Source organism: Coccinella septempunctata, chromosome 6 (assembly GCF_907165205.1).
Source record: "Coccinella septempunctata chromosome 6, icCocSept1.1, whole genome shotgun sequence".
NCBI lineage: Eukaryota > Metazoa > Arthropoda > Insecta > Coleoptera > Coccinellidae > Coccinella > Coccinella septempunctata.
In genome coordinates, this window is record NC_058194.1 from 10,392,851 (window position 1) to 10,417,197 (window position 24,347).

The window sequence follows — 24,347 nt, forward strand, 5'->3', positions numbered from 1 at the left end:
ACGAAGCCAACGATTTTAAGAAAAGGATATCCTCATCGACAGCAGTTGCGTCTTCATATTTTATCTTGAAAGCAGCACTTCATTAATTAGATTTTCCTCAAGGTCCATCCTGTCCAACGTTCGATAGCGCGATCAAGAACAAACTTGCTTGTTCTGGAGCGATCAATCGCATTGAACGCTCGAAGTCGGTAACCGATTCGGTATAGATTTGTATCTAGGCGTTGAGGTGATTTGCTCGACGGTATATCGAAACAAACAAGTGCGAGCGTCCTCATTCATCGCGCGAGCCAATTTTGTGCTGTAGGACATCCAGCTTTATTTGTTCACGTTTGATTTTCTCATCGCGCGATCCAACTACCAACGCCATCCTCCGATCGCACGATCCTTTGCCAACTGGGACATAGGGTAAACTTGAAAAGGTTTTCTCAGCTGAAAGAAATATAGCTTAGTTTGTTTGATAAGAAATTTTGTGTTGTGATAGTATCTTAGGATTTAATATAGAGAATGTCATGGTGACAAAAAAAAGAATGATTGAAAGATGTCAGATAAGATGAAAGAAAAATTTGTAATATGATATAAAAACCAAAGATTATAGAGTAGAAAGAAAGGAAACGAAGCGACTAAAGTGATGTGAGCGCCATCTGTGTTTCAAATATGTTTTTAAGGCCCTAAGACTGGTTAAAATTTTAATTCGAGGGACATATGAAATTTTGCGAGATGTCAGAGTCATATAGACATTTTGATCGAACAGGTTTTTAATGTTTTGATTCTCGTTTCCATAGAGAACCTCGTATCGCCTTTTGTTTTTCAAGCTCGATCTAGTTGCTGATTATTAAAATTTTCGTCTAATTTCTTGGCGAAAACCTCAGAATATCGTTCGAAAATTATTGGATGGTGAAGAACTGTGGATCAAATAAAACGAATTTTACTAAGGAAAATGGGAATGTAAGTATAAAAACTGGTAACATGTGACTCGGTCATTCATTGATTTTTATTTTCAGTGCTACGAAGTGAACAAAATTTTCAGGGCCTAAAGGCCTGCAAACACTACTGACAGTTGAGAACTGTTCATCCACGTAAATTTTTGTATGCAGGAAGCATCCCCTACATGAAGGGCTCATTAAGGGGAAATTATGACTTTTATACGTCCATTCAAAGATTCTCAATGGCTTTCAATATATTCAGAAATGTTAAAGTTTTATGGACCCCGATTTGGGAATCGGGTGACTGTCAAAGTGTTGTTTGGAAAGTCAAAGTTTTATGAAACCTTCTGTGAATGTTTTGTTCGTTCGTCAATCAATTTGTATATTGTGTCATAAAGAGACCATACCATGCAGAAATCATAAGGCATGAAGAAATTATACTGACGGGCTTGAATACAGGTCTTGTATACCTCTGTAAGGTTTTTTTCAATTGTAGTTCTGAATATTTCGTAAATAATAGGTGGGTAACGGAAATGTGTATCCAATGACGGTGAATTGAATATTGTTTCATATCAATTTCTGATATATAAATTGTACAAATTCAACTCAGTTTATTAATTCAAAACGTTTTCACAGAAAAAGCACTTTTGAGGTACCTATAGCAGATAATAATGTACTCTTGTATCCTAGTCAGAGCTCTCTTCATTGTCCATAATTTCAAATTTTTGTAAATTTTTCATAGATTGCTGCCAATAAAAAATTATCACATCCAACAGCGTATTTTATTGATACCAATCGATTCCAAACCATGTTCAGATGAAAACTAACATTCTGGTCACAAAACGAAACCATCCTTTGGTTTTTTCGCTCAGGTTGTTTGTTTTCTGGTCTCAACAAGGTCAATATTAAAATTCAATACAAGGAATAGAATTCGAATTTCGCGCCCCTCAATTATAAAACAGAAAACTGTTATTGAACAGTTTTTCTGTATTGATAATACGTTTTCAGCGCCGTCTCATTGTCAAATGTGTTTTCACTGACCAAAATGTAGTCGGTTTTCAGTACTAGCGATATGAGGGCGTTTTCTATCTTTCTACTCTATAATCTTTGATAAAAACTGATGAAAATTGTACACCTTCGATAAAGTTTGAGATTCAAAGCAACATTTAAAACCATTCACAGCGACTATTGAGTGTCTGAATATAAAATAAGGAATATTGGTAATTACAAATCACGTAGACTTCGCTGAACGTGAATAAACTAAAGAAGATTGAGTGCCTTGCAAAAGTGTATGGAGCAGTAGTGAATACTGGACAACAATTGATCTATTTTGAGTTGGTCAGAAAGTTAAAGTTGAAAATTCGAAGAAGGAGATATTGAAATCGAAGTAAGGAAAAAGGACGATAGTTCTACTTCAACGAATAATTGAATGGTATTTAAATTAAAACTGTGAGTGCAAAGGACAATAGAAGGACTGAGGTATTTTTAGATTAAGAATAGTTAAGTTGTTATGTTCATTCGCTGTTGTTAGATTATATGTTGTTTTTCATATTTCCATATTGGATTATTATTGATTCTCCTAGCTGAGAACCCCTATTGAGGTAGAGGTTCGGGGAAAATTTGAATTTAAAGTACAATTTCTTATTTTAGTGGTTGTGATTCCATTTTTTATATCATATTGAGAACATTAAGAAGTATAATGGATCATAATAGTATATTCTGATATTGAAAGTACACACTAAATCCAGAATCACTAAAACACTTTCTGAAAAAAGTGTATCGATTAACATTCTGAAGCACTTGCTCATTTTGAAAGATCAAGGCTGTTGAGAACCATAAAAAAAGTGTATTTTTAGTTATACCTCACAAACAGTTTTATTGAATGAAAGGAATTTCGGGATATAGTGTTTCATTTATTTGATTGATCATTTTCAAAGATTTCACATACGTCTATACGTCTTCCAGTTTTCTCATTATGACCATTACGTACCATAAAAATACATTTGAAACTAAGTTGGACGCCATCTGATGAACATGTGAACTGTTTGTGTAATAAAAGTTTCCATATTTTGTCGTCAGTATAATGCCCCGTTTCCCGTTTCCGAGAAATCTGTTCTTCAAAAATTGAAATGTATAAGTAAAGAAGATTTACGGCATGCAGACAATAATTGAATTCTGAAAAAATGAACCTCCGAGCAGGATTCGAACCCGCGCCCCCTAGATTACGGGTCAAGTGATTTTACCAACCGAGCCACCAGAGGATACGGCTTCCATTTACGTTGACGGACCTATACTGAACCAGAATCCATTTGTTTGTATAGGTCGCATTAAAACGTTAGCGAAGATTAGGGATTAGGACATTAGGTAGTAAGGGAACAACATTCTCTTTCAGTGATCATCAAGATCCTTTTTACCCATTTCATTATTGTCGACATTTGGCGACATCTGCCGTGAGCGGATACTAACAATCTCTAACCCTTGGGAACATTTAAATGTTCGAAAGGAGACCCCTACTAACAAATGGATTCTGGTTCAGTTTGGGTCCGTCGACGCAGACGCAAGCCGTTCTTCTGGTGGCTCGGTTGGTAAGAGCACTTGACCGGTAATTAAAGAGATCGCGGGTTCGAATCCCGCGCAGAGGTGTACTTTTTCAGAATTCAATAATTGTCTGCATGAGGTAAATCTTCTTCATTTATTTAAACACACAGACATTAATTCCACTTCAATGAAAAATTATCTGTGTAATTTAAAAAATTATTTACTTTAGCCGAATACAACACTGTGAGAAAGATCCACCGATGTATAGTTTCACAGATTTAGCTAGTGATTCTGAAGGTAATTTCATTTTTCCGGGGGTGGATCAGCTCATCATGAAAATTTAAAATAGCTCTATATTTTTATCAGGGCCGAATCGAAAAATATTGTATAGAATAAAAGTGTTTCTTTTGACCTCAAGAATCTACTGTTGAAATATTTGTACCAGTCAATGTCTCGCCCGATATGGAAACAGCAAATGCATAGAAGCCATAATATTTGATTATCATTCATTCATTGCTGTATCCCATTACCGAGAATAAATCTACAAAAAGGCTCAGAAAATTCAACTATCGATGCGATCATACAGAGCTAATTTGGAGAGTCTTGTGTCTTGCATCCTCAGAATGTGACCACTCCATCTGAGTCCGGCTCTTCTTACTGGAGTCTCAATTGTTATACAACTCGCGCGCTGCAAGACTTTTGCATTTGAAACTTTGTGGGACTATTTGATGTGTATTTTTTGTCTCAGATGACGTTGTTGCGTTTGTTCAAGGTGTTTAATATGTCGACTGTAGGGCGTCCAGCTTTCGCTTCCGTACAGAAGCGTTGGGAGGACGACTGCTTTGTAAACAGCTGTCTTGGTATCCTTTAGCTTCCAGAATGCCCGTGATACCGAATTGATACGGTTGTGTATTTCCGTGTCTAGGTTAGCCCTAGTGTTTATGAAGGTTCCCAAGTATTTGAACTGCTCGACCCGTTCTAGAGTTTCATCCTCCAGGCTGATATATCTGTTTGAAGACTTTCTGGCGAACTTACGATAATTTGGTTTTGTCAATATTGAGTCTAAAGCATAAAGCTCCGTATATATGTTTATAGATAGGTGTCCAAAATTATCTGTAGATCCTCTGAGCTGCTAGCGAAAAGTGCGCAGTCGTCTGCATATTGAAGTTCCGTGATAAACTTTGTACGGGTTTTTGCTCTGAGGCGCTTATGGTTGGAAACATCAAATCTGAATCTCACTCCAACACCTCCTACAGGCATTCTCATGTCAGCAATTATGGAGACAGCTATGGCGAAAATATTGAACAATAAAGGCGCTAACACCAGTCTCGTTTTATTCCAGAGTTAGTTAAGAAATGGTCGGTTGTAGAGCCATTATGCTGTATTCTAGCGCTGTTTTTGGTGTAAAGGCTTTTACGCACTGCTAAGAATTTTTTGGGTACTCCAAGGCGTCCCATGATTTTCCATAACGCTCTCCGATTCACCGAGTCAAAGGCCTTACTCAAATCGATGTAGGCTGTATAGATCCTTGATTGTTGTTCACGAGCCTTCTATTGCAGCTGTCGCAGTGTAAAAAGTAGGTCCACCATACCTCTATTGGGTCGAAAGCCGCACTGGGACTCAAGTAATAGCTTTTTTAAGCGAATCAGATGATTAGCCATAATCTTTGAGAGAATTTTACCGGCTACACTTAGCAACTTTACGCCCCTGTAATTGTTGCAATTTGACGTATCGCTATTTTTCTTATATTATTGACAACTAAAACGTATCTGAAGTCTTGTGAAGATCTTGCGGAATAGTGTTAGGAGACTATTGACAATGTCTTCATTAGTCTAGACCTTGTGACTTATCATTTTGCATATTTTTTATCGCACTTATGATTTCCGACACTGAGATTTCGTCATCAAGCGATGTCAACGGACTATACGCGGAGAGCTGGTATAAAATTGATAAATCCGAGTCGTTATTTTGATTCAATACCTGAGAAAAATGCTCCTTCCATCATTCGAGAATTTTTCTATCATAAGGATAATTCCATGAGCATCTCTTATAGGAAAGTTAGCTTTTCTGCTTGGACCATAAACAGTTCTAATAGCTTCGAAAAAACGCCTGTAGTCATGTTCAGCGTAAGCTTGTATTTCCCTAGCTTCTTCTCTCCAACATCTATCCTTGATTTTTTTTATGTCTTGACGGACCTCGCGTTTTATGTTATAAGACCTATTCCGCACATAACACATCTACCTTACTGTTCACTTTCAATTTTTTCTTGTTCACATAGGAATCATGAAATGAATGCACCTTCAAAGTTCAAACACAAGAGAATCTTTGTTTTATCTCACAACATCTTTAATAAGTTCTCTTTTCGAGCATCTGACTTCCATTTCAGGTTGCAAAAGGAATATAGTTATTGCTGGGGATTTCAACTCAATTGATAGAAATATTCCGATAGATGTTGCATATTTGGATTTCTCTCGTGTGCCGCACAGAAGACTTCTCCACAAGCTAGAACATTTTGGTGTTAGGGGTGGTATCCTTCGGTGGATTGAGTCGTTTCTACTGGATCGCCGATTCCAGGTTAGGGTGGCGGACGTTTCTCCGGGATTTGCAGTTAGTAGTGGCGTGCCCCAGGGTTCTGTCCTCGGCCCAATACTTTTCCTGGCCTACGTGGCTGATCTGCCGACGGGATTGGTCTGCCGTCACTCTTCATAGGCTGATGACATTAAGATCTTCGCCGATGTCTCTTCAAGTGCAGGCTTGAAGCAGGATTTAGATCCAGCAGGTGGCTCTTGCCATTGAGTATTGAAAAATGTGCTATTATGCACTTGGGAAAAGGAAATCCCGGGCACGACTATTTCATTGATGGGCACTTGGTGCGTGTTACCAGTTCGCATAGCGATCTTGGCGTTGTGGTTTCCGACGACCTCAGTTGGTCCCAACCATAGATTAACTAGATGGAACATAAGCTATTTTCCAGACTGTTCATTTTTCCAATAATTCCCACTCCATGCAACCACCAATGACATGAATTTTCGCTTGTATTCCCCTCCTGATCGCTTCAAAATTTCTAAGACGGCGTGTGTATTTGTAATTGTCAAAATATTATTTCAATCATTCACGTCGTAATATTTTGGAAAATATGCAACGATGTGCCGTAAAAAAGTGTGTTTGAAATAAAAGTGCATTTATACATGGAAGAGGAAAGCGATTCACTTATTCCGGTAAGTTTTTGATATTTTATTCTTGTTTGAGTACACGACTTTATGAAATCAGGGGAGGGAGTTAGGGGACGCCAGGGTCGAATTCTGTTTGAATACGATCTAATGATTTGTGCTTACATTGAAATGTTGAGTTTGTACATTAAAATAATTGATTTAAATTTTAGTTTTCCAAGAAATAAAACCAGACGACCAGACCAGACTGGGTCATGAAAACAATTTACACTTCTCTTGTAATTTACACTCCAGACTTCAGTATAATGAGAGAAATCGACTTTTACTGTTAATTTGAAAAAGATGCCATCCCGAGTGAGGTAAGAAAGGTACATTACCACTTTTTTAACTCGCTTTCTTGTCTGAATATCACTTTGTTTGGAATTTTGCAAGTGATTTCTGACAACTTCTAGTTTTGAGGTGAACTTGAAATTTGGTAGATTCTCTTTCTCCTATAATAAATCATGCTTATTTATATAAACATCCTTCCTGGTTTCAAGACGAACAGTAGAACGAGATTTTAATTGCTTTAACAATTCTTTAATTATAGCCAATACTGTGCCTGTCATCAGTACTGGAGTTTTTGAAGAAAATGGAAGGAAAATGGGATCAAAATCATCAAACATGAATGCCAGTTCAGGATTTGCAGAAATGAAAGTGTCTTGTGGTTCAAGAATAAAACAAGTAAGATACATACCCACCCAGGGTGGTACAAAAAATTCTCTAAACTACTATGGTTAATAGAACTCGTCTTAGGAATGAAAATCCATAAAAATGATTAAAGGTCATGTTTTGAGGCACACGGCGTTGAACCTTTTTTGATAATCAAAAAAGTTTTCTTCATTTGTAACATGTATTTCAATGGCAATGTAAAAATTATGCTACTACTATAATTATGAACAAAATATTATGACCATTCAAATGGAGCTCGGATATTCCCATTACTTTTATGAGTTATTAAATGTCCGTTATCAGGATATTTCGAAATGAAATTTCAGTTGAAACATTTTTGCAGGAATGAACACGCGGAGAACAGAAATTGAAAAACAGCTGATTGAAGTCGAAACCGATTTAAGACGACGAGTGTGTCGTCAGTACTTCAAGAAATAATTTGCTACCCTACAAGCCGTTGTCTATTCATTGGGAGGAAAAATTGAAGATGAAAGCTTGAAAAGCCGAGGCGAATACCTTATGAAAAATTTCTTTGAAGACAGCTGCATGCATAAAAAACATAAATATGGCAATGACCTCAAGCAAGTTGCTTTAAAGTAACATTATTATTCAGTTAAAGCTTACAGTCTCGTTAAAATTGCTCTTAATTATGATGCACTTCAACACCCAGAAGCACTTTTGAGGTTGTATGAAAATTTGAAGGGGGAAGCAGATTGTTGAAGTATTTGAGTTGCTAAAAATGAAAGTTTAAAACACTGCTTATTAGTTGATATGCAATATAACTTAATTGAATTTATAACTGCCCGTAAAAGAAAAAAAATGATGCTTTATCACGAATTTAGGGATTCTTTCATGGCTAACTCTATGCAAAAAGAAATCATTTCTTTTTGATTTCACAATCATTGGTAGATGTTTATAGTATAACATTACTTTTTCATTCCGCCTAATCTGTTCAAAAGACTTGAGAATTTCTTCAATGAACAAACTCTTTCAGATTCTCATTATACAAATTCCATAAAATTCAGCTGCTTCCACTTCTATTGATCTGAGAATTAACCATTTTGAAGGGAATTAATTTGATGAAAGTAATTTTTAGTTTTTAGTATATACTTATACTAAACATATACTTATCATATACTGTATGTAGGTTAAGGTCATATTGACCATTAGTGTATGGTAACATTGTATTCAAAATAAATTCTTTTTCACACAAGGTGTTTTGGTATTACTAGTTCTATATCCCTTTGAATAGTTGTCATAAAAAAATACTCGAAATCTTTGCATTAAAACATACTTATTTTCCATTCGATATAAAATTATTGCCGACTATCTGAAATATTCAGTGCAAATAGTTCTGAATCAGCCCCTGTCCAGTTCCCCCACCCAAAGAATCCAAATTCATATTTATGGCAGTATTTTGTGAATGCGTTTTGGTCGAAATGCTCTATCTCCTGTTTTATTAATCTATGGTCCCAACATATTGATAGTGTAGCAAGCAGCGCTAATAAACTCGTATACCTCATCTGGCGATAATTTTCTCGATGCTCAGTGGAGACCTGCAAATTACTCTACACGACTTATATTCGACCCATCCTGGAGTATGCTGATCCTGTCTGGGCACCTGTGCAGGTTCGAGATCGTGAAACCCTGGAGTCGGTCCAGCGTAGTGCTACCAGGATTCCATCCTAGACGGTGTCACGCGTCCGACTTACGAGGAGAGGCTCAGTTTGTTTGGTCTACCATCTTTTTCGGATCGTCGTGCGCGAGGCGATCTCATCGTGGCTTATCGCGCCCTCCACGGGCTTTTCAGATGTGATATGAGTGGTCTGTTTGTGGTGGATCAGGCGGGCCGCCGTGGTCATCGTCCCAAGCTATACCGCGAAAATTTCAAGTGTACCGTTCGTTAGCATTTTTTCTCCAATCGTGTATTCCGTGCTTGGAATGCACTGTCTGGTGAAGTGGTATGCGCCCCGTCAGTGAACGCTTTCAAAATTGTCTTGATCGGCACTTGACTGTATCGTAATTCTCATTCTCTTTTTTCTTGCCTTCTCATTTTGGTTGTATCGTTTTTGAATTCTTGTACGTCTTACAGTGGCAGTGTGTTTTTTTCTATATCTGTATGTATCTGAGATGTATAGGCTCCTGCCTCTTCTCTTATCAATATTAAATAATAATAATATTAAATTTCACTTCTAACATTACTTCTCTCGAATTCTTCACACTCCGCTTCATCTCTGCGCCCCTCATTCGACGCCCTCGTGAATTATATATTTCATTCCATGTATTGGTCGTCACGCTTTTTGAATCGGCATCAAAATAAATTGTTTCAGTTTTTTCTAAGACACTCAGGTAATCTGACATGATAAGAATCTCTTGAGTCCCTTTATCAAGAGCCTCAGAGCTCGCATATATACATTTCAGAAGAAAAATTGACCAGTCATCCGGTTGGCGGCTTGCGGTGAGTATTGGGTAATAAATACCATATTATTATCTTAACGAACTTGCGTTCCTAGAAACCGAGGCTTCAGTGTAGTGAGCGTAAAGGTAGGTACAGACATGTTCCGAATATCGTACCGAACCGCGTCGCGTATCCAAGTGTGGACGATGGGTACTAATAAATACATGTTTAGATAAGTTTTGAGAATAATTCTGATGAAAGTAAATTATTCCTGAACAACTAGCATAAACAGGGTGACTCTAAACTAGCAATAACATAACGCGTGTTTAGCTTAATGGTCATATATAATTAGTTGCAATATCAATAGTTTCTAGTTTCACTGGATTTGGTACAAAATCTTAAAGTGAATAATCAATATAATGATATTTTAAGATATATCAAAATATGATATCGGAAAAACTATATAACATAAGCATGGAAAAGTGTTATGGTAAAAAACCATTTTTTTAAATTAGGAAGAATTCTTCAGAGTCGACTGGCTTAAAAGTTAATGGTACTTAGGGACTATTTCTGCCTTTTTTTCATTAAAGATTCCAGCAATTTCATTAAAATGACCCTGTGGAAATTTGAAATCAAAATTCGGAAACTATGCATCTATGTTGTGTATAAAAAAATAAATAAATAATACTTGATGTCAAATGTGAGAAAATTGATAAAACTAATTTGACAAATTTTATTTTTTCAATCATACCTATAGACAACATGGTACATTTTCCGTTGATGCTACTTACTCAGAATTGTTTTGAATAAAATGGAATGAAATAAATATAAAACTAACATTATGAGTATAATCATGCAGTTTGTGAATGAGTAGTTAATTTGAGGGTAGATTTACAGCCGAATTTTTTTAGAGCAGACTCTTCTTATCTACAGCCCCCTGAAGATTACATATGAGAAAAAAATGTTTAATTTTTTTTCCCAAAAACCAGAAAACGGACAGATCGAGTAGTTTTTCTATAGGCAATAAAAAAAATTAGTGGTGTTTCCCTATAATGTCAGCTAAACGCCAACTAGTTGAAAACTGTCACATAAAGCAGGAAATGACGAGAGATCAAGGGAGAGATTCAGAATAAATCAAGCTATCAAAAATTAATTTCTCAAAAGTATTACATGATTCTCGCGAAACGATTAAGAATGTGTCTTTTTTTTCTACTTGCAATTATATGGTAACATCGCAAATTTTTTCATCGCCTTCCTGCTTCCACAAAATATCAGCTCAATTTTTTGACCGTTTCCTGAAAGGCAAAAAAAAAATTAAAAATTGCTTTTCAGGTGGCATCCTTACGTGCTACTCATCAAAACGTCTTTTTTATGGCACCTCATTCTAGCTACTCCGTCTTAAAACTACTTTTTTCGTTCTTGAAGTGGGCCGGTCTGCAAGAAAATTCCCGGGCCACTTCGAGGTAGCCCATCTGCCCCTGTGAACGGCTATCGCATCGAAGAAAACACGAAAGCAACGCTGTTGCGCTGCGATTTCATGTCTGGACTAGCTTGCGATCTTTTGGCGTTCCAATCGCTCTAGTCTATTATTTTCAAGTAACGAGTGCATCAAGATGGAATGGACAGATGAAAATGCTCTTCAACTCATTGAAAATTATCGAGGAAAAAATATTTTATGGAACACGAAATCCCAGATATTATAATAAAATTAAAAAAAATTATGCCTGGGACGAAATTGCCGCCAAGATGGGACTAACGGCGGATGGCGGATGAATAAGAACAAATGATAAATCTTTTATCCAGCTCTGCAAGAGAAAAAATAATAAAAAAAAAGTAAAGGGACAGGAACAGGTGAGTGGTTCATGAATGTTCAAAATTGTACATTTCACGAGAGGAATCAAGTGGATACGAAATGTGGTTTCAATTATTCCATTATGACATCCGTGTGAAATTTTTATAAAATCCACTGATCGATTGAAATTTTAAGTTCAACAGTTGGCCACCATATATTTTCCTATTTGTATATAATTGTGATAGCCACCATCTCCTTTTACGAGTAGTTTTTTTTTACTGAAAAATGCATTAAAATGCAACGTCCATCGTGTAGATCCTACTCAATTACTGATGGAACAACTAAATGTACGGTGCGAAGATCGGAACGAACGCTGTAATTTTCTCACCGCACCCTGCAACATAATAATAATAATAATAATAAATCGACTTTATTGGCACTACTTAACAAGAAAAAAACGACTTACATAAATCGAGAAGAATCGCCGGAGCGAAGTTTAGTCTCAAAGACTACTCTTACACTTAACTCCGCCGACTCTCCTATGGTAAATTACAATATAAAAATGAAATATAGAGTGCACACATATCAAATAGACAACCAACAGCCTCAAAGAAAGAGGATAACAATCTCCATGCAAAAAAAAATAGCATTCTACATTAATTAAACATAAAGGAAAATATGAGCACTACCACCGACTAAAATGAAAAAAAAATCTGAAAAAATACATATCTATTCTCTGGTAAATAGAAAAGATTTGAGCTGAGACTTAAATGCAAAAAACGATGTGAAATCTCTAACATCGGTGTCAGATGTATTCATTACTTTTGCAGCATTAAAGGAAAAACACCTACGAAACCCAGCTGTTCGATGAGCGGGAACTGTCAACCTGTACGGGTATCTAATGTTGACGGAGTGAACACCAGATCTAGGAACCAAATGATCCATGATCCTATTTTCCATGGGACTCTTCATAAGTTTGAACACAAAACATCCCATGTGCAGCTTCACCCTGCTTTCCATCCTCAGCCAACCCAATTCCTTGATCCTACCAGACACATGATCAAACTTACGAAGACCAAAAACAAATCTGCAACACCAATTCTGCACAAGCTGAATTCTTCTTTTATGAAAAACATCCAAACAAGGGCCATAAATTATGTCGCAATAGTTGAAAGTTGACAAAACTAATACCTCTGATAAATTTTTTCTCATCTGAAAAGTCAAATACTTACGTGCAGAATAGAGAATTCTAAGCTTATAGAACGCCGACCTAACTAAAGTGGAAATATGCTTCCGAAATCTCAAGTCTTCATCAAATAAGACTCCCAGATTCCTGGCGCTATTACTTATATCCAACTTATCCCCGTTCAGACTGAGATCCAAACTGGCTCTGATTTTATCCCTATCCTTCCTTTTACAATAAACAATGCATTTGGTCTTCGCCGAGTTAATGGAAAGATGATGGGATTTACACATTTGTAGAATCGTTTCAAGGTCCTGGTTGACTCTAGCCGAAGCCAAATTCAATTCACTCCCCCTAAACCGGAACATCAACTGAACATCGTCCGCAAATGCCTCAGCAATGCAGTGGTCTAAGCAAGAGAAAAGATCAGCCACATAAATAATAAACAACAATGGCCCCAATATGGAACCCTGCGGAACGCCTGCCCCGATTGATTTCGGTGTCGCGTACCTGTCGTCCACCAGCACCCTTAAACTTCGGAATGTTAGGAAAGATCTTATCATAGAAACAGCTGAGGCAGAGAAACCAAAATATTTTAGCTTGGCATACAGAAGGGTATGATTAATCGTGTCGAATGCCTTCGAAAAATCAAGCAAAATATGAAGTACAGAATAACCCCGATCAAGATCATGGAATATTTTATCTGTGACCGATGCCAGAGTAGTAGCAGTACTGTGATTCTTGCGAAAGCCAGACTGGTACGATGGTAGCAAATTGAAGTCATTGACGTACTCCGAAATCTGATCAGACAAAACCTTCTCCAACACCTTAGACAAAAGTGGCAGAATACTGATGATCCTCAAATCTGAAAAAGAAGTAGGCTCCACTGTTTTCGGAAGCGGTATACCAATAGCGCACTTCCACTGCACAGGAAACACACCGGCCACTATGCAGCTATTGACCAGATGCTGAACATACGACTCTATTACTGGAAACGCATGAACGAGCATATCCAGCGTTACATCATCGTCGCCCACGGCTTTAGTTCGAATTCCAGTCATGATGGTCCTTATCTGTTCCAATGAGGCAATTTTGAAATGGAATGATGGCTCAGTTCTATAACTATTGTTGTTATAATACGAAATCTTATCAGTACAGGCATCATCACCTGTAACACCATTGAATGCTGAGAAAAAATCACTAATAGATTCCGCGTCCTTTAAGCAATCTGGAATAGCCCTTGCATTTACCTTAGCAACATTCAGAGACTTCAAAGCCTTCCAGAGAGCTTCATTACCATCAGAACTAGCAGCCAAGAGATATGACTTCTTGCTACGTCTAATCTCAGCCAGAGTATCATTTCTCATTCTCTTATACTCATTCCAATCCTCCGCAGAACCAGACCGCCTGAATGCAGCAAAAGCTCGGTCCCGCTTCCTCATCAACCCCCTGAGCCGTTCAGTCAACCAGGGCGCTCAAGGCTTAGAGATTCTTCTTCGTCTAACAGGAGCATGGCGGTCATAAACGCTCAGTAAGATGTCATTGAAGATTTGCACTTTTTTATTGATATTAGGTTCGCGGGTGAATGAGCGCCACCTTTCCGATCTCAAGTCTGAAAGGAAAGCTTCACAATCAAAATCATCGAAGTCCCTATAAGTTATAAACTTTTGCACCCTCTTCGCACCAGGTACGTAGCACTCACAGAACGCTAAGCGATGATCGCTAATATGAGACATGTTCTCAACTCCACTCACCCCCATGAAGTTGGCCGGACATTTCACAAAAATCGGATCCAATAGCGTACTCGATGTTAGAGTAACTCTTGTTGGCTCCTGGATGATTTGATCAAATCCATAGGAGGAAAAACATTCAGACAGAGGGTTTGATGAATTCAGCAGGTTGACGTTGACGTCACCGATACAAAAAACACAATCAGCCATAGGAAAAACATACTTCAACATCAGATCAACGTCGTTAACGAAAGAACTAAACTTGGACTTACGCTTTCTACGATTTGGAGGTCTATATACTACACCAATCACAATACTCAATTTTCGAATACTCAGCTGTATCCAAAGACATTCCACAGGACTCTCGAATTCGAAGTCCATATCAATTACTTTGATCTTATAATGCTCTCTCACAAACACACATACACCACCACCCCTACCTACCCTATCATTGCGGATCAACTTAAAACCAGGTAGTGACACATCAGCCGAATTCACGTCATCGTTAAACCAGGTTTCCGTAACGCCGACAATATCAAAATTATTAGAATCTACTATCTCAGCAAAATCCCCTATCTTTGATAACAAAGAACCTGCATTCAAGTTAGCAATAATCATGATACAGAAATACACAAAAGTTCAAAAAGAATCAAACAAAAAAATTAATATAATAAAATCAAAAAGAATAAAAAACTTTCAGAGAAATGAAAAGCAAAAACTAATCAAAAATTTTTCTTCCTACCAGCTTTTGGTATTGCTCCCGCCCCAGTTGGCACTGGTTTGAGTTTAGACCTCAACTGCCTGGTTATGTCTTCAGTGTTTCGTAGTATGTTCTCAACCTCCGCGTTCTCCCTCTGCAATCTTCCACCCTCTTCAACCTCAAGGTGTTCATATTTCTCAGCCAATTGCTTAAAACGAGATACTGGAACCGGTGTGTCCGGGGCACTCCTGGATTTTTCTTCCTCAGACAGCTCAACGTTGTCCTTATCTAGGATCTCATTATGTGGTATGTTCGTTAAGTCCTCAGTTAGAGTGGCTTTCCCATTGATGAACAAATTCCCGTCTTTTATATAGGCATTCAGCTTCTTCGATTTAGCCAGGTGGAGATGCTTTTTCAGCAGTTTTAATCGCTCTCGATCCTCAGGGCATAAATCATCATTGATGAAAATTTTTGTAGCCTTGAGGTTGTTCTTATTTTTCATCACTTTAAGTTTATACCGGTAAGATGAAAATTCAACCTTGATAGGAGGATTGATACTTTTACTCAATCTATAAATGTCATTAATTGCATGCTCAGGCAGATCTATATTGAGCAGGTTCCTCATGTTCTGGACGAATGAGGATGCGATATCATCTCCAACCTCTAGGCCGGAGACAATTATGTTATTTTTCCTCAAACAACGCTTCAGCGACAGTACTTCAGCTTCAACAGAAGCGATTCTGCTCTCCAAAGTAGAAATCCTTCCAATCGTCGTATTGAGGCTTCTTTTAATTTCCTGCGAGAGGTTGTCGAAATCGGCCCTCAAAGCAGCAGTCTGCATCGAAAACTCCTTTTTCATGAGTGCGACGAGTTCTTGGAAGTTTTCCATGCCTGTGACAAAACTTGGAGGGTATGGAAGCCTTAGCAGTACGGGGAACGGAATACACAAGATGTTCAATCTCACTGAGATAAGCGTATAAATATAATATGGTCAAAAAAATTCTGTGGTGAATGAAACTAGACCAATACGATTAATTATATCGACTACAATCACTCGAAAATAAGGGAACGTATATACGTACTATTTGAAGTCTCTTTCCTCAGATAGAATCAGAAAATTTTTTATTGAAATCAACAAAATATCGAAGTTTTAGCAGCTCAAGAATACACGTCTGCACTCTCATCTGTTACCATCGTCGCGAACTTTTTTTAATCGCGACGGTGTACGCGACGCGGTTCGGGACGGTATTCGGAGCATGTCTGTATGCACCTTAAATCCCAGAAATTTATCAAAAATCAATTTTCTACGTACCTATACGGATTTATAATGACATATTTTGGTAAACCAGAATTAGTGACTGGAATCGTAAAGATTTTAGCTTCTAGGCTCTAGGGGGATCAAGGAGTACGGGATGTTGGGGGATTTCTTTATCAACCCTTTTATTCTAGAGCTATGTAGAACAGCTTGAAATGAAGCCGGTATGATACCATAGAACCCACTCTTGTGGATCCTCAATAACTGAAACGCCGGGATATTGATGAAATCTGTATATTTATTTTTCAAATTAATTTTTATGCAAGCCTTCTCCTTCTATAGATTAGTACTGTTTAGGCCTTTTCGAACAGTACGTTATTAGTAGGCGTAGATTTCAATAACGATAAAGCTGATCGCAAAAGTACCAATTGTGCCTTATCGAGCATTTCCTATAAAGGAGGTTTCCAGAATCCAAGGCTGTGCCATGACCTGTTAAATCCAGAAAACAGTTAGGTAGACGGTTTCTGCTACAAACATGGGCATTGTCGGTGTAAAACAATGACATAATAGGCTTGTTCGTAGAGTGATTCACAACGGATGTGAACTGTACAGAGCAAGCAAGCGCAATTCCATTTTAGGGAGCGAAAATCCATTTGCACTTGCTCTGAACCACTCTACGAACAAGCCTATTATGTCATTGTTTTACACCGACCATGCCCATGTTTGTAGCATAAACCGTATATATCTTTTGTTTTCAGAATTAATATATTTTATGATTCTCTGTTCTTTCTTATTTTGTTAATATTTTGCCGATTCCCGACCGATCAAGTTACAGGCAGACAGCTTCCTCCGACCGAGTTCACAACGGTTACAAACTACTCTACGAACAAACCTATTATCAATCGCTAAAGACCCCCCCCCCATCTACGATAATATAACGGTTTTCGTCAAAAATATTTAGGTTGTCAGTTCTTATTATGCAAGTATCAGTGGGAGAATTTCCTTTCAAACGAAGCAAAAATTTGTGTCGTTAGAATCATAAATTATAAAAAGCAAGGAAACAATCGAGGGAAACATTTTCGGAATCAGCTCTAAGCTCCAATCATACTTGCAGTAGTTAATACAACCTATTATTCAATAATTCTGAATTATTCATTCTCAACTTCAATCATAACAGCTACGATTATCAATTGGATGATATGATGCATTTCATAGAATAATTTCGAAGTAGTGTAACTTCAAATTAGTGGAATTCAGTAATGACGAGTATTAAGATGGAAGTCTTAGTAGGTACTCAGAATTTTTTTAACTATTTGGAAAGCTACTTATTCAGTTTTTGTATGTACTACTACTCCCGACCAAAGGCCAAGTCATTTTTTCGTACTCTGCTATGCATTCTGTCGTTGCTTCATTTCAGCATTCATTTCAATTATTTTCTCTTGCTTTATTACACAACTCCCAATTTTCACTAGATTAAGAAACAAAATCGCATTTGTTTAATTATCCCTAATGACGAATAAACAAGCTCTCTTTAGGTATTGGGTGGAAAGGCTATGAAGGTTATGAGCCCACTCGTTGTACGAAGATGAAAGTATTCAGGCCGAAAAGCTCACCATTACAACCCAGAAGACCTGGAGAAAAGCCTGATACTTGGATAAATTTCGATCAGAAATGGAGATTCATTAGACAGAGGAAGGTTTCACCGATGGACCTAGCACTCCGTTGGGATTTGACACCAGAAAATCCGAAAGACGAGCCTAAGCCTGCAGTTCATATAGATGGATCTAATGGTTCGTTGTCAAATACTCAATGCTCATGCACATTCATACCTCGTCGTTCGACCGCAATGCAATGTTTAGTTTTGCAACTGCTCAGTTGCCCTCCCTTCGGAGGGCCATGAATTTATATTGGATTTATGTTTTTTTTTTTATTAATCTCAATAATTATTAACAATCAGAATAATATTCTATAAGTTAATGTGTTAACAAGTAGTCAAAGGGCGGGGAGATTATCTCCAGTGAGAGAATCTCATTATTCCATTAAATCAGCTGGCCAATGTCTCTTCAATCTTCTTGATAAGGTGTTTGCCAGTAAGGGTTGGAGTAAAATATTTGAGTGGTTTTCCATTCTTGCGTGGTGATGTTTGCTTCTATGCTTGATGACTTCTGCAACGTATGGTATATTTAGGTCTTCATGTAAAGTCTGGTTGGACACATACCATGGGGCGTTGGCCATCATGCGAAGTATTTTCGATTGCGTTCTTTGGATCAGAGCTATGCTGGATTTGCTTGCGCATCCCCAGATTTCTATCCCGTATGTCCATATTGGGGTGATGATAGTTTTATACAACAATATTTTGTTTGTAAGTGGTAACTTGGATTTTCTTCCGATGAGCCAATTAATTTCCCTGACTTTCAGGTCAATTTGTTTTCTTTTTTTGATAATATGTTCCCTCCAGGTTAGTCTAATGTCTAGATGAAAGATTTATGTGGCCGATATTTGATAAAAATCTATAGTTGAACTTAAAACAGATTATATGATTTTCACAAAAATGAGTTTTGTTTTGAAACCACGACACACGTTTCGCCGTCACAGTAGCATCTTCAGATTGGTGAAAGCAAACTGAAATATTTGGTAGAGAACGAAATATTTAACCCTCTAATGCCAAGTTTTTTTTTTCTTTTTTGAAATTATTTCCGTATAGTTTCAAGTTAGCTTATGTATAATCTACATAAGTTTTTCGCAAGTAGTTAACTGATTTACATTAACAAAAAATGAACCTATACTGAAGGCGGACATGGGCAGTTGAACTAAACTGCTCACATAGAATAATTTTGTATCCACTTATATGCAACCAGTCTCAAGGCGGAATTGGGTATTAGAGGGATAAGGAAGCATTAAACTCTATTCCTAAAAATCAAGTGGGGATAATGACAGTTTCTAGGACATTCGGAGCAATTTCGGGGAGGTTCAAATCGGACTAGTGATAACTTCCGGAAACGTTCAGAGAAATTACGTGAAAGGTACCAATAGGAGAATCGGTTGTTAAATACTGAAGCACATGGGACTTTCTATTAACTTACTATTGGTTCATAATGAAATCTATATATCTCGGTGTTATCGAAAACTATCATACTCCCTTAGATATAAACGTTTTTAATTTTGTTTCTCATTCAAGTGTTGTAATTTTTTCTTGTTTTGCTTATTTTATGTTAGCGACTGCACTGATGAAAATACTACTAATAGAACAGAAATATTCAAAATGAATTCAGGAAAGGGGAGTTATAATATCAAATAATATCAATTACCATAAAAGGACACAGAAATACTATCAATAACCAATAATAAATAATAATCATTTCTTGTCAAATATCAAATAACACCAAGATTTAGTACTATCTTCCACTGAAGTCAATTTTTTCGCTTCCTAGTATATGAGTATCTTTATTGTGTATTATAAATGAATGAATATACCTACTCGAGTAATCACTTTTATAAAATACATAATCTAAGTTTTGAGACTTTTAGTTTCTATTTTAAGGTATTTCTGTCTTAACCGACTTCTATTCTATAAATTAGTTAGATAATATAATGTATATGTCATAAGAAGTGTTTCATTAGTCTTTGTAGCTAGGTCGGTTGTATCGTAGATTCAGTAATGATAGACCCACGTAGGTACTCGCGAGTTCGATCCCCGGACAAGTGTAAAAACTTTCTAGTAAGTACGCATGGAAATGATATTAAGCAAGTTATTAAGGCACTGGAGAAGAGAACATACATTGATATTACTGAGCCTACACAGAAAAAAGCACATCTGCGTCTCAGGCAACAACACAACATTTGTTTCTAGGAAACTGAAAAGCTAATAGGCCATAGGTAATATCGTTGTAAATGCATTTATGTACCCTTGAGAGAGCTAATGATGGTCCCAACGGGATATCCATTGTATGTCTGCGATGGACTTCCGAAGTCACTTTACAGTTGTGACATTTGTGCATTCTACGTAATATCCGAAGAAAATGTCCGTGTAGGACTACTTTGTGCTATAAGGGTTATTGAGGTTAATCTGGTCATTGAGTGCGGCGATAATTCACATTCATTGATTTTCAAACTTTCTAAAAGATTCAGTTTTTGACTTTCAGCTTCTATATGTGAAATTTCGGAGGCTTAGTTGAAGTTGAGTTCCGCATTCAACAGATGCTCAGCAAACGTAGAATTTTCAGTGTCCTTGATGAAACAATTTTCATGTTCTATATACTTTTCTGAAATTTTCTACCATTTTGATCTATGTAAAAAAGGGAACAATCACTAAAAGTGAATTCATTAACTCAACGTTCATTTACCTCATTCATTTGCTCTTAATTTTTTTATGTATTTTTCGTTTTAAACTAATTTGATACCTTCCGATTTCATAGTCATAGAACGTTTTCTTCGGACATTAGGGACATCCTTGAGACGTCCATTTCTGGTACAACGGTCGTTCTAAGGGCATCGAGAGACTCACAAATGTCATAACTTTGAATTGAATTCGGTCGTCCATCGCAGACATCCATTAGACTTCTTGTTGGTAGCATCATTAGCTATCTCAACGTTACAAAAATAGACATTTCCTCCTATTCAGTGCCTTAATAATCTGCTCAATATCATTTCAATCCGTACTTACTGAAATAGTATATAACATTACTAGCAAGGTAAGAGGGTTTTTACTGGCGAATGGAGGATATAACTGACGAGCCGCACGCGAGTCAGTTACCTCCTTGAGCCAGTAAAACCCGTTACCTTGCGTGTATTGTTTTATATTTTATTTGTTTCTCATTTGTAAAAAGGTTAGATAAATTCCAAAAAAATCTCAATAATTTGTCGCAAATGTCGTAAGCTATGGAACCGTTGCCATGAACATGTCTGTTTATTTTTCTTTGTACCAAAATATATTATCGAGGCTACCAGCAGTGTAGCTTCAAGTTTATTACCTGCAAAATCAGCTTCAAAGTACGAGCGAGAATACGACGACTTCAAAAAGTGGCGAAACAAAAATAATGTGATTGGGGTAACTGAAGATGTTTTGTTGGTCTACTTGAATCAACTATCAGCTAGATTCAGCCCTAATATTTCATGGGCGAAATGGTCTATGCTGAAAAGCTGCTTGAAAATGAAAGAAAATGTCCACAGAGGCGAACAGTCGCAGGTTTGTTTTCTTTAAAATTTATTGAAAAATATGACGTTTAGTTGTCATTTGCAGATTTCAAAAGGTAATAGCGTTTCTGAAACGAAAAAATGAGCGTTATACGCCAAAAAAGGCCAAGGTATTAAGTAAAAAAGAGGCTGAACAATTTCTTTTACATGCTCCTGATGACCAGTGGTTGCTGGCGAAAATTGTAACAATATTTGGGATTTTTGGATGTTGTCGATGTGACGAAATTCTCTCCTTAAACATGAATAATGTAGAAGATATGGAAAAATACGTTATTGTGACATTGCGGCAAACAAAAAATTTAACAACAAGAAGATTCACCATAACCGATGATGGCTGCAGCTTCAAGCCCTGCATGTTATACAGAAAATATGTAAATCTTCGACCTCCTGGAACAGAAAGCCTAAGATTTTTTTTGACATACCGACATGGAAAGTGCATTTCCCTTAATGCTGGCCAGCACACTATTGGTGGTGTCCCAAAGCAAATAGCGAAATATTTAGGTTTAAAAGACCCAGAGTTATACATCGGCCACTCTTTTCGCAGAACTGGAGCCACTATGGTTGCGGATTCGGGTGGAGATATTTTAGCACTAAAGCATGCAGGAGGGTGGAAGACCACCGAAATTGCGATGAGTTATGTCGATGATTCGGTCAACAAAAAAATCGAAACGTCTAGCAAATTATTTGGTAGAAAGACTAGTAATGAGAGTACAAATGTTGTGCAGTCCTCGAGTTCAGCAGTTTCTGAGTCAACAGAACTTCATCAGTCAACTCTTTCATCATCAAAAATCTGTGTTACTGGAAATAACGATTGTTCCATGATTTTCAACATATATGACGATAAAACAAAATTTTCTAATGTAAATAATACTACTAACTTGTAAAAATTTCGCAAGTTAACTGTCAGTTTTACAAGTTACTGACAGGATAAAATAAACTTTCTTGATTAATGTTGTGTTTTTGGAACGTTTACAAATGAGAAACATATAAAAGTTTTTACACTTGGCCCGGAATCGCACTCGTCAGTAGGTGGAGACCTCTGACCTCTTAATCCTGAGTCTACGCTATAAATGGCATAGCTACGAAGACTCATGAAATTATTGTAGTATCATATTCATTATATTTTATATTATCAACTACTTAAGTCATGGAATAGTTGTCGATTACGAGAGAAATACCATATAATATAATAAAAACTAAATGAGTCTTAAAACTCAAACAAAGATTATTTTATAAAAGTAATCACTCGAGTATTTAGTTTTCGTTCATCATATACGATCAAGATACTCATATACTATGAAGAATAGTACTAAATTTTAATGTAAATTTTAATGTTCATTGATATGTAACGAGAAATTATTATCTATTTTTGGTTATTGATAGTATATTTATGCCCTTTTTTGGTTTTCAATACTATGTTTATTTATTCATTTATTTATTCAAGAATGGATGTAAAATGATATCCATGCAAGGATGACACATGTATACAATGCAGGTCCAAGAGACTTCCCTTTCTGGTCTGTGTCTATCCTTATATATGTACCAAATATGGACCTTAAATGGATATCCATCTTATACAGGGTGACTGGTGACGTAAGAGACAACAGCTAAGTGGAGATAGAGCTCCTCAAATTGATTGAGAATTTGGGTTTTAAATGTCCCATAAGGGTAATCATTTCGGAGATATAGGGTGATTTATAAAAACACGCTAAATCTATAAACTCCCATATCTTCATTAATATGGTAACATTTTTTCGGATATTTCATAAAATTGTTTATATAGGAATTCACCGTCAGCCCAAGAAAAAGAATAGAAAAAATTGCAGGCTTCAAGAATTTCTTCAAATCTTGAAATCTGGAATGGATTTCAATTCCAATCCATTCCAATCCATTCCAATCCATTCCAATTCCAATCCATTCCAGATTTCAAGATTTGAAGAAATTCTTGAAGCCTGCAATTTTTTCTATTCTTTTTCTTGGGCTGACGGTGAATTCCTATATAAACAATTTTATGAAATATCCGAAAAAATGTTACCACATTAACGAAGATATGGGAGTTTATAGATTTAGCATGTTTTTAATTTAATTTAGGTGAATTCCTATATAAACAATTTTATGAAATATCCGAAAAAATGTTACCATATTAACGAAGATATGGGAGTTTATAGATTTAGCATATATATCTATATCTCCGAAATGATTACCCTTATGGGACATTTAAAACCCAAATTCTCAATCAATTTGAGGAGCTCTATCTCCACTTAGCCGTTGTCTCTTACGTCACCAGTCACCCTATATAAGATGGATATCCATTTAAGGTCCATATTTGGTACATATATAAGGATAGACACAGACCAGAAAGGGAAGTCTCTTGGACCTGCATTGTATACATGTGTCATCCTTGCATGGATATCATTTTACATCCATTCTTGAATGAATAAATGAATAAATAAACATAGTATTGAAAACCAAAAAAGGGCAAAAATATACTATCAATAACCAAAAATAGATAATAATTTCTCGTTACATATCAATGAACATTAAAATTTAGTACTATTCTTCATAGTATATGAGTATCTTGATCGTATATGATGAACGAGAACTAAATACTCTAGTGATTACTGTTATAAAATAATCTTTGTTTGAGTTTTAAGACTCATTTAGTTTTTATTATATTATATGGTATTTCTCTCGTAATCGACAACTATTCCATGACTTAAGTAGTTGATAATATAAAATATAATGAATATGTTA

General features: G+C 36.6%; 1 protein-coding gene across 5 annotated transcripts in view; it reads left to right on the plus strand.

Annotated features, from left to right (window-relative positions):
* Positions 1–24,347, plus strand: part of LOC123315826 — a 164,008-nt gene that overhangs the window by 124,382 nt on the left and 15,279 nt on the right. For 4 of the 5 annotated variants that reach the window (XM_044901698.1, XM_044901697.1, XM_044901700.1 and 1 more), the window contains one exon: positions 17,936–18,190. The exons of the other annotated variant lie outside the window; for it this stretch is intronic. In XM_044901698.1, coding sequence (XP_044757633.1) covers positions 17,936–18,190 — 255 coding nt within the window. The remainder of the gene's footprint in view (positions 1–17,935; positions 18,191–24,347) is intronic. 5 annotated transcript variants of the gene reach the window in all.